The sequence below is a fragment of the Peromyscus californicus genome, unplaced genomic scaffold (assembly GCF_007827085.1).
Source record: "Peromyscus californicus insignis strain IS unplaced genomic scaffold, ASM782708v3 Scaffold_4__1_contigs__length_199733344, whole genome shotgun sequence".
Lineage (NCBI taxonomy): Eukaryota > Metazoa > Chordata > Mammalia > Rodentia > Cricetidae > Peromyscus > Peromyscus californicus.
The window spans coordinates 100,888,392-100,908,030 of NW_026294562.1; the positions used below are offsets into that span (position 1 = coordinate 100,888,392).

The window sequence follows — 19,639 nt, forward strand, 5'->3', positions numbered from 1 at the left end:
AAAGCTGGTGGCCGAGCACTCTGATAAAGCTGATGGGCAGGAAGGCAGACCCTTTGGAAAAGGTCAGCAGAGGTCAAAGACTTTGGAAATGTCACAGACAACAGCCCCGAGGACAAGAGAGCAGGATCCTGCCTCTTGGTTGGCTGCTCACACACACTGGCAGACTAAGGGAGGTCAAGAAGGGGAGAGGGGTCAGAAGTTGGCAGGCCTGCAGGCCCTGAGTGACAGCAACGTGTTCAGGTCTAGAAGGGAGAAACAAGCGGGCTAATGGTTTTGGCCCTCGAGGCTGGGGAACTGGGGCAGGGGTATAAACGGATGACTCCTAAAAAGGCAGGTGGGAGAAACGCAAAGGTGGGGGCTCAGGGCATCCGTTCCAAGTCACCGGGCAGGAAAGCATGTCCCTGGAATAGCTCAAAGGGCTAGCCTTGGCCTGGGGGGTAAGGGTGGAGGGAGCCTCATAAAAGGCCCTCGCCTCCTCATTTTGAAGGTGTTCGATCTGGAAGAGGAGCGTGGAAAGCTCCTTGTAGAGTGAACTCTGACTGTTTGGTGGCTGGGGGAAGCAGGGATATGAACCAGAAACAATGACTGGGCCTATTGATTTTAAGGCATGGAAGAGAGAAGCCCCACAGTGCACGCTCTGATGCCTAGCTCCAAGTGTCTCACCAGAGGGCTTTCCAAAGGACAGAGTCAGAGCAGCCTCTGCGGGGAGTAGTCTTTACTCAGTCACCCCAGGCACAGTCGCCACACTGCAGAGCAGTTTTGCCAGTTACAGTTACAGTTATAGACCAAGGCATGTTTTGGGGCTGGCCCCTTCAAAGTTGAGGGTACAAGTAAGGTCCGGTTACGAAACCAGTGTGCCTATGGCTGACAGGAGGTGGTAAGACTGGGTTCCTGCGATGTGTTCCAAATCCAAGGACATGACATGGGCTGGAAGATAATTGGGATCCCGGACCTGGAAGGCAAAGGCTCTGGAACAGAACGAACTTCCTGTGAAGGCTGAGTGTGGAAAAAGTGGTTAGGTCGCCAACAGTAGACGGTCGGTAGAAGATACAAAGCGATCAGAGCTCATTAAAAGGTGTTCCCACCCGTCATTGAGAAGCAAAATGGAATTGACTACCCGAGGAAGGAGTAGGATCCCTCAGCCCCTGATAAAATCCACTCAAGGGAATGCCGACCAGTCTTGGAGAGATATCTTCTGTGAGGGAGGAAGACAAATTTGAGTGACCCAGAGGGCCTCAAAGGAACTGTCTAGTTCTTTGTTCCCATGGCGAATGAATCCTGACATGGAGGACCCGAGGTTCCAGCCCCAAGAATGGGTCTCTGGCCTTCACGAAGCAGCAGGGAATGAGTGAATAGGTGTTCTTTCACCATTATCTCAGGTAGGGATCTGGGTCCCCCACATGCTGCCGCCACTCTTCCAGAAGCTGGATGGGGATAAGGGGAACTAAGAAGGGAATGGCTGTCTAAAGGTGTCTGGCAGTGAACTCTGTACCAAACTGAGATAGGACCAGCCCAGCTGGAGTCTGGTGCACTCTATCTCTGTAATGAAACTGACACTCTTGAAAGGGAGGACATCCATTGTTCAGTGGATAGTTTAGAACACTCACTATGTACCAGGAACGCTGGTACTAGGGATACTTAAGTCAATATGGTCTCCACTTTCACTCTCAGGGGGCAAGTCAAGTGAGAAGCTCTCTGCTTTGTTATTGCTGCTAGTTTTGGAGATAGGATCTCAGTTATGTAGCTCAGGTTGGCCTGGAATTCACTATGAAGTCCAGGTTGCCCTCCAACTTAAAATCTCTCTGTCCCAGCCATCTGAGTACAAGAATGAATGTGAACAGGACACCAGGCTCAGAGTAATAAAGAGGCCTAAGTGAGATTGCAGTAGGGCCGAGATCCAGGAGAACAACTTTGTGACGGGTTGGGAGGGCTTCACACAACTTCCCTTGATCCCCTGGTCCTGCTCTGGAGGTCACAGGAGAAAGAGAGGATACTTTTGGCAAGAGTTATTAATGAAGAAACTCTCACACTGTGGCTGAAGAGACAGCTCAGCAATTAAGAGAACTTTCTGTTCTTCCAGCAGACCCAAGTTCAATTCCTAGTACCCATGTTGCTTCTGTAACTCCAGCTCCAGGAAGATCCAATGCCTCTCACCTCTGAGGATACCTGCACTCAGGTGCACATACCTCCTCCACATAATTAAAAAAAAAATGTTTGCCGGACGGTGGTGGCGCACGCCTTTAATCCCAGCACTCGGGAGGCAGAGCCAGGCGGATCTCTGTGAGTTCGAGGCCAGCCTGGGCTACCAAGTGAGTTCCAGGAAAGGCGCAAAGCTACACAGAGAAACCCTGTCTCGAAAAACCAAAAAAAAAAAATGTTTTATAAAAACCTCACAGCTTGAGCAAGCCGGGGGGAAAAACCAGTACACAACCCTCCTCTGTGGCCTCTGGTTCAGTTCTGTCTCCAGGTTCCTGCCTTGAGTTCTGGCTTCCTTCAATGATGGACTGTAACTTGTAAGCCAAATAACACCCCCCACCCCCCCAGAAAAACCCCCTCACAGCTTATCACAGACAGGGTGGAGGATCCCCCGCCCCACAACACACACACACACTCACCCAAGAACATACACCAACCACCAGAGGGCAAATCTGACATTGACACTATTATTCTTGGGAAACATGACCACTCCCTTAGCTCAAGGAGAGTAACAGGATGCTAGAAGTGTGGATTATTCTCCCCTGCCAACCACAACCCACAGCTCTCACCTCCATCCAGAAGCTCCTTGACGATGCGGTAGTCGTCAGCCAGGACAGCATAGTGCAGGGCTGTGCAGCCCTTGAAGCTAGCACGGTTGTTGAGCCGGTTGTTGAAGTCATCCTCTCGAGTGACTAGGACTGGGGGACCAAAAGAAAACAAAACCCCCGTTAACAACAAATTAGTCTATGCATGCTCCTTTTTTTTCTCTCTCCTTTCCCTACCTCCATCTCCCTTTGTGTGTATGTGTGTGTGTTGACAGGGTCTCACTATGAAGAGCAGGCTAGCCCAGAACTAGCAGAGCTCTGCCCGCCTTTACCTCTCAGTGCTGGGACTAAAGTGTGTACCATCACCTTTGGCTCTCTTTGGCTTTTTTTTTTTTTCCCTGAGACAGGGTATCACTATGTAGACCAGGCTGGCCTTGAACTCAGAGACCCAACTGCTTCTGCTTCCCGAGTGCTGGGATTAAAGGCCTGTGCCACCACACATGCTCTCTTTGGTTTTTTAGACAGTGTCACTATGTAGCCCTGGCTGGCCTTCAACTTGCCAGGCTACCCCTGACTCTCTCTCCCACGTGCTGGGATTCCAGGTATGAGCCACGATGTCCAGCTTCATCTGTCTTTTGATTTTTCATGTTTTTTTTGGAGTAATGCTTCTCTATGTACCTCAGGCTAATCATTTTGTTTCAGCTGCTCGAGTGCCTGACTTTTCAGTATTTTAATTTATCCATGTACTTCTAAACACTGTTGTACCTACACTGTGTGCCTGGTCACCTGGGCTGGGCAAGAAGAGGTAAAACAAGTCTGGTTTGTTTCATGAATGTTGACTGACATCTACGATTCATTCTGGGGACAAGAAATGAATCATTACAGTCCCTGACCTAAGCTGACTGAAGATAACAAACAGATGTGCAGTGTTGTTGCAGATAAATCCTATGTTGGGGTACAATGGAATGACACACAAAGCCAGGAGACAGTTGAACTCAGTTTGAGCATAAAGAAAAGGTTCCTAGAATATTGGGCAATTCAAAGGATGAGGAGTCCAGGTGATAAAAAAGGTGGGGGTGGGGGTGGTAGAGCCAGGGAAGGGGGGGTGGGATGGCAGGACCAGGGAAGGGGGAATGGGATGGTAGAGCCAGGGAAGAGGGTGGGATGGTAGAGCCAGGGAAAGGGGTGGGATGGCAGGACCAGGGAAGGGGGGGGGTGGGATGGCAGGACCAGGGAAGGGGGGATGGGATGGCAGGACCAGGGAAGGGGGAATGGGATGGTAGAGCCAGGGAAGAGGGTGGGATGGTAGAGCCAGGGAAAGGGGTGGGATGGCAGGACCAGGGGAGGGGGTGGGATGGTAGAGCAGGGAAGGGGGTGGGATGGTAGAGCCAGGGAAGGGGGTGGGATGGCAGGACTAGGGAAGGGGGTGGGATGGTAGGACCAGGGAAGGGGGTGGGATGGTAGAGCAGGGAAGGGGGTGGGGCAAGAGGCTGTTCTGTACAGAAGAGCCACACACTTCTACTGCTTACAATTCAGTAAGTAACTTAAATTTGATTTACAAAATCAGGTAAAAATTGCAACTATAGAAGAGTACAAAGAAGAAAAAGGAACTAATATCTCAGCAACTTGAGAAGGAACACATAACATTTTGGTCTAGCTCTTCAGGGATTGCATATTGTGCCTGGGTGTGCATTCTCTACAAAGTCAGAATTGATTGTATCCTGTAATTTGCTTTTTTGTCTGTTTTGGTGGTGCTGAATGTTGAACCTGGTGTTGAACACATCCTTGTGCATGACAGACAGAGTTCTACCACTAAGCTCCGTCCCAGGCCCTGCAATCTGATTTTTTACCCTTAATAACTATCTGTAAACATTTTCTGAAAGTTAGGGATAGACATTTCACGTGAACAGACCTGCAAACCCTCAGGCTTACTTTAGTCCTACTATTCATTTTCCCTCTCTTTTCTGTCTCCTGTTGTATTAAAATAAAACCTGAAACTGTTCCCTCTTTTCAAGAGCCCTGGGTCGGTGGACATACACATATCTGCTTATGAGATGGGTTCTGGCTTATGCTGCTGCCCAGACCCTTTTAGACTGGCTAATAGACTAGAAGGTTCCACCCCTCTGGGACACTGCCTGGGAGGTAAGGCCCCACAGAGCAGTTTCTAGCCTGCTTGGGTGATGAGGTTTGTTTTTCCCTCATGTAGAAACTACCCGGAACCCAGTTTTCTCTAATGCTATCTCCTGAGTTCAGTTTGTTGGGGCAGAATCTAGGATCTAGGACCAGCCTCCCCATATCACAGCTCTCCCATCCCCTGGCACTAATCCTGTAAAGGGCAGGCTCCTCTTGCCTCTTGAGGGATAAAAGGGTGGGTTCAAGGCAAAATGTGACCTTGCCTAGATAGCAGCACCAGGCAATCATTCCTACGCCATTCTTTCTGAGTCCTTTCAGAATGACTGAATGTGTGCCCCCTCTTTAATACTGACGATACTCTCGAAAGTTCTAAAAGTCAGAAGGCTGTTCAGCAATCGTAGTCCAGCCCCATTTTTCAGACAAGAACGTGGAAGCTCAGCTCACTTGGCTCGTTACTGGTGTGTGAGGAGCTCAGAGGCTGGGGTGGACGGACTGCTTCAGTCTAGTAGTCAGACTCACCAGCGGTCAGAACCAGAACCAGGGTGAGGCCTCGTCCTCCCCGCAACGCGTCAATGAAAGAATCCAGCCCAGACAGAGAAGCAGAGCCCGGATGTTGTGCCAGTCTTAGTCCCTTGCATTCTCTCCGTTTCTTGCTCTGACAACACTAACGCATTCAGTGGAAGCTGCCCTCACCATATGACAGCCTGCAGTGTGTAGCCAGCACCCTAACAAGCCAGCTTGGGTGGAAGCACTTCAAACCTTTGGCCAAAATGAAGATGGTGGAACTCAGAGCTCGAGATCAGACCACACTGCTGACCCTACAGTATTATGTGACCTCCTCCTGGGCACCAACAACAGGAAGTAAGAAAGTTTGTGAGCAGCTAGTGTTCGATCAGCCTCTGGGCGCATGAGGGGGCAGGGTCTGGAGTAGCCTGGCCTCTCGGCACACCCAAGGGATTATCTAGATTAGCCTGGCCTCTGGGCACACCTGAGTGTGGGTATCTAGATTAGCCTGGCCTCCGGGCACACCTGAGTGTGGGTATCTAGATTAGCCTGGCCTCTGGGCACACCTGAGTGTGGGTATCTAGATTAGCCTGGCCTCTGATCACACCTGAGGGATTATTTAGATTAGCATGGCCTCTGGGCACACCTGAGTGTGGGTATTTAGATTAGCCTGGCCTCTGGGCATACCCGAGGAATTATCTAGGTTAGCTAGAATTATCTGAGGAGTCACCTATATTAGCATAGCCTCTGCGTGTGTGTAATGGTATCTGTGCTTTTCCTGTTCAAGCCCTTTAGGAGCTCAATCAGAGCTCCAACACTTAGTCACAAATCACGCTAGTTACCCACTCTTAGTTATCACATCATACTGGGGACCTTGTTTCTAGCCCACTGCAGATTAGGAGAAGGAAATAAGGCTGGGGAGGACACTTCAGAGTCAAGCAGATTGATCACAATCCAACACTGGCCAGGCAGAGAGGGAAAAGAACAGGACAATGAAAAGCTGAAAAAGGATTCCAAGCACAGCACCTCAAAAGGCCCTAAGGGCATCTCTGAACTGCCACACAGGACATTAACTGCTGGCTATAATGATAAACCTGAAGAAAAGTGATAGTTGGCTCAAGAAAGCAAGAAGGGTATAATCCATTTTACAAAGAAAACCCATCATTCATTCAGCAAACAAGTGTAATGAGCACCCGTGCGTGGTGGTAGCTTCTGGAGATGCAATAATGAATGAATAGGGCAATCTCGGATGTTAGGAATCAACTGTCTGAATCGAGAATCAAACCAGTAAAGTGTTTTCACAAGTATGATGACAAGGCTATGCATACAAGGTGCTTACCACAAAAGCAGGTGACTTCAAGGAACACAGAGGAGACGACTTCAGGTGAATGCTGGTCCTTCAGCAGAGGACCAGTATCACAGCCCAGGGATAAGCATTGTTCCTCAAGTGTCCTGCTCATCTGAGGTCTCACCTCACTATTGCCTTCCTAATGCTCGTTCTTACCCTGGAACTTCTGAAAATGCTATTCCAGCTGAACCCACCCATCCCTTAACTGTCTCTTGGCTGGCTAATTCCTTTCTAGGTCTCTAACAAAGGGTCACTTTGTCCGGTGGTCCTTCCTTCCTGAGTGGAGGTAGGTATTACTCTTGAGGGCTCCTCTAGCATCTCCTCCCTCTCCCAAAGGCACTCCAGGGTGAGCACCTACTAGCTGGAGGCCAGGCAGTGTGTCTACTTTCTTCACTACATATACTCTGCGCTGTAGTCCAGAACACAGCACAGCGGGCCAAAACTGCTTGACAGATGATGGTGGAATCAGCAAGTAGATATAAACTGAGTGCCTCTTTATGAAAGTCGAAAATCTAAAATACTCTGAAATCCAAAACTTTTTTATTCCAAAACCTTTTTCTGTGCTGGCGCCATTCTGATTTTGGTTGGGCTGGTGACACATGGGAAGCAGAGGCAGGAGGGTTACAAATTTGCAGCCATCCTGAACTACACACAAAGACCTTGTCTCAAAAAAGTTCCTGATTTTGGAGCATCTGGAGTTCATATTTTTGGATCAGAGGTGTTCAACCAATAAAACCTATATACAAATATTCCAAATTTCAAACAAACTCCTAAATCTGAAATTCTTCTGGTGCCAAGTGTTTTGGATAGATATATTTAACATTTCACACAATTAAAGTTAGATATTTCTGTTTGTGGAAAGCAATTACGACATCTACAAACAAATGTTTAGTGAAGGCAGCAGAGAATGGCTGGCAACTGAGCAAGCTCGAGGGCCAGACACTGGTGTTTGAATCCTGGATTGATCACTGTGCAGGTTCACACGGCTTGCTTGACCTCTCTGTGCCAAACTCCTGTCTGTCATGGAAAGACAGAACAGGAATCTCTTGGTGGGTTGCTCTGGGTGTGGTAAAGCAGCATCTGGTCTCAGTGTCAGTCATCATCCTTTCTATTTAGTCTCTTAGAAAGGCACAGGAGCAGGACACTGCAGGTGTGAGGTAACAACCACCTGTTCTGCGTAGTGTCACTCAGCAATGTCTGCTTAGAGTTCTGCAATGCTGGTGCCCTCCAGAGTCAGCAAAGATCACTTCAGAACTGCTCCGTGAGCTCTAAGTTTACGCTCCCATTTCATAGGGGAACCCTGATGTTCAGCAGAGGGACATTTGGTAGCAAGCAGGAATCTTCCAGTTCAGCAGGGCCCATTCTGTGCTTGGCATGAAGCCTTATCTACACTGCCCAGTGTTATCACCCCGTGTCCCCACAGGCTCATATTTGAATGTTAGGTCCCTAGCTGGTAGAACAATTTTGGGAAGGATTAGGAGGTATGATCTTTGGGAGAAGGCGTGTCCCTGGGGGTGGGCTCTGAGGTTTCAAAAGCCCAGGCCTGGCCCAGTCCCTTTATCTCTGTCTCTAACCTGTAGCTAAAATGTAAGCTCTCAGCTACTGCTCCAGTGCCACGCCTGCTGGTCTGCTGTCATGCTTCTTGCCATGGAATCTCTCTCTCCTCTCTCTCTCTCCTCTCTCTCTCTCTCTCTCTCTCTCTCTCTCTCTCTCTCCTCCTCCTCCTCCTCCTCCTCCTTCTTCTCCCCCCCCCCCACGCACACGCCCCCCCGCCCCCCGAAACTGTAAGCAAGCCCTCAAATAGTGCTTTGTTTTGTTTTTGCCTTGCTTGTGGTATTTCTTCATAGGAACAGAAAAGTAACTAAGACACAGCCCACTGCTAACTGCTAAAAAGGCCCAATCCTGAGATCTCCCTTTTCTTAAGCCATAAAAGACAGATGGAGGTAGAAAGGGGGTGGAGAAAAGGAACAAGACCCCCCCACCCCCACAGCCCGAGAGTAAGCAAAGTCATCCAAGGGAGCATCCAAGCCTGTCTCACCAGCTGGCCACCAAGGTGGTCTTCTGAGACCCAGCATTTAAGGCTGGCCTCTAGCCAGCGACCCATCTCCTTCTTAACAAAGACATCTTCCCACCTGTCTCCAGCACAAGGGGTGGCAGGCTCCTCTCCCAGAAGCTTTCCCTGTCTCTGTGGGAGGTCCCACACCCCTCTGGCTACAGGAGGGACAGCTACTACTCTGCTCACTTCTGCCCCCTACCTCTGCCTGTCAATGTCAGGAAGTCTATGACTCGGGTCCACAGCCAGGGCCCTGGAGTCAGTAGCAGTCAGAGTCCCGAAGGCCTCCATGTAGCTCTGGATGCTTCTCAGGACCACTCAAACACACAGCCCTGCCTCCCAAGTTGAGAAATATTTAAGGTGAAGATGTCACACAGTCTGCCATTCTTAGTTTTGTCATGTGCTAAGTACTATGTAAAATGGGTATGACAAACAATAATTTGAGGAATACTGGTTAGTGCTTATTGTACTGAAATACCAATGCTTCCAATTAATTATAAGTCTATAATTTTATTATAATATAAAATAATTATATCTTTCTTAAAGATATAATTCTTTAAATAAAATCTGACATAGATTAGGGGTGTCAATATGTGCCTCAGGTGGTACACAGCACTCAGGAGCAGAGGCAGGTCCACATCTGAGTTCAAGGCCAGTCTAGTCTACACAGTGAGTTCTAGGCCAGCCAGAGCTCCAACAGGAGACCCTACTTCCAATAAACAAACAGATAGACAAATAAATAACACAAAGATTTATGGCCGTGTATTCATAAAAACCCAAAGGTAGAAATAATATAGCATCCATCAACTGATGAACAGATAAACAATATATAATAGAATACTATTCAGCCATAAAAAGGAATGAAGTAATGATATTTGCCACAATATGCATGAAACATAATGCTAAGTAAAAGAAGTTAGTCACAAATGACCAGATGGCATATGGTTCCACGCACACAGAAACGTCCATTTTAGGCAATCTATAGAGACAAGGTAGATCATTAGTTGCCAGAGACTTGCAAACAAATGGAGAATAATGGAGAATAACTGATAATGCATATGAGGTTTTTCTATGATCTGATGAAAATGTTCTAAAATGGATTGGGATGATGGTTGTGTAACTCTTGTGAATAAGAATAAATCACTGTTATATATTTTACACGGTGAACTTCATCATATATGAATTAAATTCAATAAAGCTGTTACATTTAAAAGTATAAGCCAAGCTGGGCAGTAGTGGTGCATGCCTTTAATGCCAGCTCTTGGGAGGCAGAGGCAGGTGGGTCTCTGTGAGTTTGAGGGCAGCCTGGTCTACAGAGTGAGTTCCAAAAAAGCCAAGGCTGTTACACAGAGAAACCCTGTCTTGAAAAACAAACAAACAAAAAATTAAATAAGTAAAAGTATAAACCAAAAAAAAAAGTGACTGCCAGGTGTAGTGGCACATGCCAGTAATCTCAGCACTTTGAAGAGGCAAGACGCTTGGGAGTTCAAGGCCAGTCTAGGCGACATAATGAGTTCTAGGCCAGTCTGAGTTTCTATCTCAAAATAAAGTGAATGTAGGAAGCTGGGCATACTTCTGGCATTCAGGAAAGAGTCAACAAGTGGTAAGTTTATATCATGCTCTTTCTTCTTGTGATGCCATCCTGCCTGGCTGGAACCATCCCTAACACTAATACTGGAAAATGGCAGAAGCTCATTCATTTTCAGTGGAGGGTCACAGGTATGTCACTTCAGTACTGTGGGGAGAAAATAATGCCTTCTATTTATTAAACTCTATGTGTGAGAGATCAGGCCAGGCACTTGATCAACTATTTTCCTCACAAGAATGCATTGGGATGCCATTTAATAAATGAAGAAACCAGTCTTAGCTCAGTGCAGATGGTTTAAAGTGGCACCATCAGGCAATGATTATCTGTCCAGCTCAGATGCTTGTCTTCTTTTCTGTGTGACTGTGACTTCCTTCTGGCCTCGTATTTGCTTACAGTGGACTCACACTTTATGAATCAAGCAGCCTGAGGTCATGATCTCCCTTGCTCTATGCATTCTAGTAATGTCTAGTTCACACCAAATTAGTTGACATTTTCTCCTGCATGGGCTTATGTATTCTTACACAGTTTCATGCATATATTCTTGAATGTGGCAAGTGCTCAATAAATACTTCTTTAGTGAGATGTTAAGCTTGTCATCCTAAGCAGAAACTAGGTTCTTGAAGTATGGATATTGCTATCAGCTTTATCCTTTGTGGAATGTATGAGCCCATGGTGGCCGAGGCTGGCTTCAGGTCCAGCTTCCACTTAAAAACGGTTGTCATAGGTACCATGCTCTCCATTCATGGACTCCTTAGGAACAGGGTCCTTCTTGGCCCATCACTACCTGTCCCATATGTAACAAGGGAGCTAGCACATACCGGCTCAAAAAAGGTGTGACAGATTACAGGGGAGACTGGGCCAGGAGTCTTCTGACAGGAAGCACAGCTCATCTCTTCTAATTTCACAGAAAGGAAGGGAGAGCAGGAGCCTGGCAAGGAACTGGAGACTGCTTATTGACTCTGAGTGGCGTACTCTTTGGCCCAGGATTCCTTTACCAGAGAGCCTGGTGAGGCTTTTCAGACCCACATCACACCTTCCCATCACCAAATGTAAAAAGGGGGCGAACTCCTAGGAGTCTGTTACAGACATGTATTGAAACCCAAACACTGCTTCAGTCTCTCTCACTTCTCACCTTTGCTGACTCTTAGAGTAGCATGGTGTTCAGTGGTCTCTGGTCCTCTTTACTTTGCTCTATGATTACCCCACACTCATCCTCTCCCATCCTAACCAAGGCACATCCTTTCAGCCCCAGGGATCCTCAGGGACAAGCTGGCAGTAAGAAGCCTGCTTCTCAGCAGCTGTGCAACCTGGCTGGTCCAACTTGGTCCCTCAGTGATCCCTGTCTCTGCACCTGCTTGCCTCTCCTCTGCCTTTTCTTCAAGATGTTAAAAACTTGCAATAAAAAACAAATACAAAACGCTGTAATTAATAGCCAATTCCAAGCCAACCAAGCATCTCTACTAATAAACCTCAACACTTGCAAAAAGAACAATAAATTCTGCCCCTCTCTGGTTCTGAGGTGGTCTCTTTTATATACTCTGTGTGGTGTGTATGCATGTGGGTAAGCGTGTCTACATATATATTTATTTTCCTTTATTTCCCATCCAGGGAGGGGCAGAATAATGAACTGCGTGCGTCAGAGAAGATGAATCTGAGATACTAGGGAGCAGTGCAGTAAAAAGATTAAAGTGTTATTATTGTTGGTTTTTTTTCCCCCATGGTCCATTGTGACAGCTCGACCGTCATCTGTAAAAAATGTCTCAGCGAGAGATAATCATCGGAAACTCAATAAAGCGTCAGGGGGAGCCTCAGCCCCCATCAATCACTGGGTGCCTGGAAAATTTCAGCCCTCTGTCTCCCTTCCTGCTATCCATATAAATGTCTCTAATATATTTTGTGTGGTGTGTGGGACCCAACCCTGATTTGGAACTTTTGATGAAAAAATATTTATACACAAAATATGTAAATCAGTTAAAAATCACAAGACTAGCTCTTTGCCACGCCATCATACTTTTTTCTTATTTTTATAAATGCATCGAATTTATTCTTTTTAATAAAACATGTCAACTACTCTCTCTCTTCTAAGAGAGAAAGACATATATATCCATGTAGGTTTGGAGGGCTAAAAGTATAGAAATAATTAACCTAACTGGCTAATACATTTCATCTTGAAGTTGGCCAAAATGTCTGATGGAGTGACAGACCTCTGTCCACCCTGCTGATTCTGTGGCAGTACTGAGAAATGGCATGCAGAACTACTGGCCCTGGAAGGGCAATGAGACTCCTGAGTGGACCTGGACAAGGATGAAGAGGAGTCAAGGCATTAATAAAACAACTTGCCTAAGAGCTTTCAGCCTTCTGGTTTCCCAGGCCTCTGGAGAAGGCAAAGGTCTTGGCACACTCAGTGAGAGGTGCATGCAGCCTGGTATGGTCTCTGAGCTCAATATAAGGAAGGAAATAGTTTCGTTGGCACTGGACATCACTGCTTAAAAAAAAAAAAGATTATTTGTGTGTGTATGTGCACACACTGGCGCACATGTTTAGCCTCAGAGGCCAGAAGAGGGTGTCAAATCTCCTAGAGCTAGAGTTACAGACAGTTATCACCCACTTGATGTGAGTGCTGGGAACCAAACTCTACTTCTCTGAAGGAGCAGCAAGTGATCTTAACTGCTGGGGCATCTCTCCAGTCCTTGGACTTGGTTTCCTTTAGTGAGCACACAATGTTGAACATAAGATCAATAAATGTTACCTGCTGCTGCCTTAGCTATTGACATGGTGTGGCCTCATCACACCCTCCCCTTCTCTACCCTTGAAGCAGTCAATTCCTGCAGCCCCCTCTGCTCCAGGACTTTGGAGGTGCCTCTGCATTTCAAGATAAAATCCTGGTGTCTTGATCTGACTCATCTTCTAATGCTGTGTTGCTATGGCTCATTACTCACTGAAAGGAGATCTTCTGCATGGATGGTGTACCCTAACATATTCATTCTCCAGCCTGAAACAGAACTTCTCTATTTCCCACATCTGAGAGTTTTGGACAAGGTACATCCCTGCTCTCCTCACACCTTTCCATACCCACTCCTCTGTCCTCTGGCAGCTGCCTCAAATCTTCCTAGATTTTGAGAATCAGGGCTAATTTTATTTCCTTGCCTGCTTCAGCCCAACCTTTTTTGCTCTGAGCTCTGTTGTGATCTGTACTTGTGACTGGACCCTGGTCTAAAGTGTCTTGGTTGTGTCAATCTTTATTATTATTAGCTGCCATTCTTACACATTATACTTGCATGATATTTTGCTTTTTTCTCAAGTGCTTTCATAAGTATGTCAACTGACTCTTTCCCCCCTGGGGTTGGGAGTACAGGGTCTCACAATGTAGCTCAGGCTGGTCTTAAACTTTTACTCTTTCTGCCTCAGTCTCCTGAATGCTGGGATTATAGGCATGCAACAACAAACCAGCAATCAAATGATTCTTACAACAAATATGTGGTGTGAGAAATAGTCTCTATAGATGAGAAAACCAGCACAGAACAGGATGAACTGCCCAAGATCCCATCATTAAGTAGCAGACAATCCATTTCTTAGATTCAAATTAATATTTGACTCTTTAAGGATAATTTGTCAAAGACCCTGTAGTTTTCCTATGGACATACTGAGACTAATGATCATGATGAGGTTCAAACAGGTTTTCATTAACGGAATTCCTCCTACATTCCGGGCTTAGGAGAGGGATAAATATATTATTTCTAGCTCTCTTAATCACTTTTATTTTACAAATTGGGAAGGAGAGCTTCTGAGATGTCTAGGGAACTGCTCCAGGTGTCACAGCTACTAAGTGGTCTACAAACCCACCACGGCTTAAGCACATCTATGGGTGAAGCTTAGAGTGGCAATCTAAGCATTGGACTACAAGTAACACCCATCATCTGGACTGTGCAGGGGAAGGGGGGCTGGCATACATGCAGAGTCAGGTCTCTGGGGGTGAGACCCAAACTCCCCGCTGGGAGCCTCTGTATTCCTATTTGTCTGCATTCTCTATTGTCCCAGAGAAGGCTTGGGCCCATGGTGCTTAACTTATACACTGGATGGTTAGCTTATGGAATGAATTGGTGAGACCACACCTCGCATGGTCTGGGGATGAGAAGAACTATTACAGTATAGAGAGCAATTCCATTACCGCCAGCGGGGACTCCTAGCCACCTCCTGAACTCCAGGGCACTTGTCCACTGGTTTGTGATGCGCCAGCTTGCACAGTCTTGTCCCCCATCTGAAGGCAAGAGATGGGGAGGTCAGCTGGAGCAGGCCAGGACCTGTCGCCCCTGTGGGAAGGGGTTCTTGGGTGGGAGGGCTTGGCTCTGGTAGGTCCAGTCTGACAAGCCTTTACTCTAGAAGAGCCCTATGCCAACCCAGTTCTTCAGGACTCATCTTTATTCAGCTGCCACTCGGAGTTGAGAAGAGAGCCTGACTTATGGCCTGTTCTGGCCACGTTTCTACCATGTTTTATTGTTTTAATTGTACATATGAGAGGCACTTGGAGTGCTCGCTTGCATTTCTGACAGCACCAGACACTGGATGTTTATAACCATTACTTATAAGCAGCCTGCGGCATCCACGGGCTGGGCGACTTGTTTACTGTTACCACTAATTTAATGTCTCCTCCACCTGAGGATCGGAGCCCACTGCCCAGCCACAAGTGGAAGTCTCCTGGAGTGAGCAGGTAGGCTGAGGTTCTGAAGGGAATGTGGTCAAGACAGGGAATGAGCTGGCAGAGGAACAGCTATACTCCCACCTGTCTGTCATATCTGTCCCATCTGTGTCCCCTTCTTAGAATGTATTTCCTTCCCCCTCCTCTTGAGCCTGAAGCAGCTCAAATCCCCATTCCTCTGAGCTTATTACTTGCTCTATGTGTAGCTGAACATTCAGAACCATAGACATCATACAGTTACCAAGACCTTTGGCCCATATAACCCAGTGACCCATGGCAAGAATCTCCTAAGAAAGCCTTGATGGGCAGATATCCAGCCTGTTCATGCTCCTTGGTACATTGCTCACTACTTGCTAATCAGGTGTCCTGACTTTATACTGCACCCAACTACACTCACAGAGGAACTTCATTGCCACTGACTCTTACATACATATGGTTATTGTTAATCATCCTAACAGTCCAACAACATGGGTGCTGTTATCCCTGTATCACAGAGAAGTCTGAAAGTCAAGGACTTTATGTCACTTGCCAAGATTACATAGGCAGTCAGTAACAGGGCTTAGATGAACCATGGTTACCTGGCAGTATCTCCTGAGTTTTTTTCAAGGAGCAGTGCTGGCATGTAAGGCAGGGGAAAGGCATTCCTAGGCATGGCTGACCTGTGACAGGGCCTCAGTGAGGAGAGCAAAGACCATTCTTCCCTCCTCAGGCTGTGTGTGTTCTGGGCAAGCAATGTAGACACAAAGTGTCTCCTATCTTTTGGTTTCCTTACTGGAGAGTTCTTCTCAGCCAACCTGGCAATCTCCAACTCACCCTTAAGACTCAATTCAAAGTCATTCACCCAATGACATGTCCAAGACAGCTTGATCTTAGAGAGACCATCAGTAGCTCATTCTGTGCTGCTTACGTTCTTCATACAGCTAGCTACCTTTGCCTTTACCACTCGGTAGTGTGACTCCTTGCTAAGGTCCATCTTATTTGACTAGGAGCACTGCCGAGGGGCCAGACCATGTATATTCATTTAGATATTCCCAGCATCTGGCAGAGTGCCTGACATGCAGTAAAAGCAAGCTGAATTATAAATAAGTGGAACTAATAAGCAATTATAACTGTAGAGAACTTGGCAATTCACACGTCACATTATTTTATATCTTGGTCAACACAGCGATACTGACAGGCAGACAAAGGGTATACTACTGGGGTTAGGGGAATTGGGCCAAGGTCACAAATTACAATCCACCATCTTCCCTCAGTACCAAGGATAGGTTGAGACCCACAGAAATAACAATTATAAAATATGGTGAATTAGTACTGACTCTGCTCTGACAGCAAGGACTGTCTAGCTGCCTTAAGCCTGTGGCTTTTCTGTGATACCAAGACTCACTCTTCTAAATTCTTCCCTGCACATCTCCCAGCTCCCCACCCCCATGTCAAGTCAGTCAAATGAACCACAGGGATCGTAAACTTGTATCTCATCAATGAGGATGACCAGAGCTGGGCAGTCCTAGCTCACAACAGGCAGGCAATGACTACTAACAGAAGGGATGAAAAGACAAGGAGTATTTGAATGGAGAAAGGTCTGAAAACATGGTGAAGAGGATGATAAAGGATTGTGGGGCATCTAACCTTTGGATCCTGGAAACTGACATGTGGTCTACAATGTTAGGCCATCCTCATAATTAACCTGGCAGCTAGAGAAGAGCCCTGAGATGACATATATGAACTGTCATCATCCTAGTCCCATCCAGAAAGCAGAGAACAAAGTACATCTAAACAGATACACCTTGGAAAATAAACTGGCAGACAAAGGTAGTCAGTGAAGAAGAGGGGATCTTATAAGCTACCAGTACTGAGTTTATTAACGATTCCTGACCAAATTCTAGAATTAAAAACAAAAAGCAAAAAAAAAAAAAAACAGTGCTGGGGACTGAACTCAGGGCCTCATGCCTATTAGCAAGTACCCTACCACTGTGCAGCATCTCTAGCCCTAGGACGCTTTTTTTTTCTTTCTTTATTTTTGTTTGTTTGTTTGTTTTGAGACAGGGTTTCTCTGTGTATCTCTGGCTGTCCTGGAACTCACTCTATAGACCAGGCTGGTCTTGGACTCAGAAATCCAACTGCTTCTGCCTCCCAAGTGCTGAGACTGAAGGCGTGCACCACTATGCCCGGCCCCGGGATGCATTTTTTAAATGCTTCTTAAGCACTCTGATGATTACTGAGCGCCTATAGGTTCCTTGAAAACAAGTCATTCATGTGCAGGGGTAAGCAAAGGTCATTAGGATAAGGAAGGAAAATGAATGTAGGAGACATTTTTTATTTTAACAACAAACAGTAGAAAACAATCTCCCATTTGTAGACAAAGATCGAGGATGGAAAAGAAGGGGCTGGTTGACGACAGCTGTGGGCAATGACAACACATCGAAACTGCCTTGCCACATGCTGGAGACTCTGCACCATCAATGGCCCTGTGATCATTTGATCTAAAAAGTGCATGATGGTAGGGAGCGTGGCTGCCTAGAAGAGTGCTAGCACACAGAAATGTGATCAGTAAGTAGTTTGGAATAAATACTGCATCTACAGAAAGCCCACTGGAACTGCAGGCTATACAGAATTGAAAGAAATAGTTAATACTTTTGTCTTTCTTTCATGGCAGCCTTTCCTAATGTTTTTATTGTCTGTCTAACCTACCCATTTGTCTACCTGCAATGAAGGTTGGTTGGCATTAGAGTTAGAAAGAACTCAGGGAGGCTGGTCAAATGAATAAATGAACCAGACTGTCTGTGCACCATTATGGTTACTTCAGTACTGAAGAGTCAGGCTGAGTAGTCAAACCAAAGATGAATGGTCCGTAAAGTTGAAATTTACACAATTTGGCTATTCCCAGAAACAAACAAACAAACAAACTGTTGACCACTATTGTATTGATCTAGAATGAATTTGAGCATCAACATACAGAGAAACATCAGAACACAAAGCCACCAAGCTGACAGCAAAAGCTGGACTAGTTTCCACAACATCTGCTAAAATTCTCAGAGCAGAAGAGAAGGCATTCCTGGACCCCCCACTCCTTGGCCCCACCATCTGAAAGTTTCTTGCTTTCTGGTGAGAGCGCCCAAACAGCGCGCACACAGACTCAAGGAGAACGCTGCGTTTGAGTGACAGCAGACAGCCCATCAGCCGAGGCCATTTTAAGCAGCAAATATAGGGCGAGTTTGGTACTCTTGAACTTCTCTTCTGTTTGGAGTATAAAGTGAACACTCTTCCAGCTCAGAGGAATTCACAGAGGCACAGGTCACGGCCTACACACAAGGAACTGTCAGCTGGGAAGGAGAGAGAAGACATATGGAAAGGCGGGAGTTCAAATAACCAGAGAAAAGGCCAAAATTTAAGGAGCATTCAGAGTAGCAGCTGAGGGCAGGGTAACCGCACTTCATGTGGGCATAATGCCCTGATGCTCTTGGACACTCCCCTCATGCCACCAATCTGAGAAACTTTCTCCCCGAGGCAGCAACAAACCCTCTGCTCTGGGCTACCACAGAGCCGTCATTCTCAGAGCATCCACTCGGAGGGCTGAGGGCACCGAGTCTCTCCTTTGCCGAGTCTCCTCTAGGAGTCAAGTGCTGCTGACTCTTTTTTTTTTTTTCCAAGCCAGGGTTTCTCTGTGTAGTTTTGGTGGCTGTCCTGGATCTCACTCTGTAGACCAGGCTGCCCTCAAACTCATAGAGATCTGTCTGGCTCTGCCTCCTGAATGCTGGGATTAAAGGCGTGCGCCACTGCCAACCTGCTCAAGAGCTGACTTTTAAGGCAGTCAGCAGGGCTACTGTCCTGCTATTACTAGTACCAATTCTAAAGCAGCCACTGCTAAAGTTGTGCTGTCACCAAATCTCAGAGGAATAGCAGTCTATCTGGGTGATGGTGGACAACGGGCAGGAGGCAGGCACAGTTTATACAGGCAAAAGCTCAGATATAAAATAGACATTAGTCTGCAGCCAATGCAACCTACACTCTTGTCAATCTCATTTCTGAAGAACTACTCAGCAGAGACAACACAGACTAATTTGACCAGGTTCTCTCCAACAGATAGCTGCCACAACACCTCTTCTGTGATCCAATAATCACCCACATACTCACAAGGTATTAATAACAAGCCCATTTCTACAGCTCTCAGAACATCAAGGCACAAAGGTCTGTTTCTTGCCCTAGGTCACAGCAAAGCAAAGAGCCAGTCCCAGAGATCAGACCACACACGGAAAAAGCAATATTCAAAGTTGTACTTAGAGATCTCTATGGCTAAGGGAACCACAACAGTATGTTCTAGTACTGGGGCACGAAGTCTAGAGGAAGTAAAAGGAGCAAGCCCACATTCCACGCAGTATCTTCAACCATTTCACTGAAATCTGTTCTATTGCTTGCTCCTCTGAGGCTCCCAGTCTCAGGAGACGAGGAGAAATGTGCCCCACCTCAATTAAGCCACGAACTCAGGCTCCTACTCTTTCCCCAACACTTTCAAAGTGGTGAAAGGCACTATGAAAAGCATCTCTTCTAAGCCCTTTGGGACACTGAGCAAAGCTTGTGA

General features: G+C 46.6%; 1 protein-coding gene across 1 annotated transcript in view; it reads right to left on the reverse strand.

Moving 5' to 3' along the window:
* The window catches only part of Clpb (caseinolytic mitochondrial matrix peptidase chaperone subunit B), a 143,422-nt gene that overhangs the window by 79,358 nt on the left and 44,425 nt on the right, over nt 1–19,639 (reverse strand). Inside the window, 1 exon segment of the mRNA XM_052761133.1 lies at nt 2,766–2,894. Within this exon segment, the coding sequence (XP_052617093.1) occupies nt 2,766–2,894 (129 nt within the window).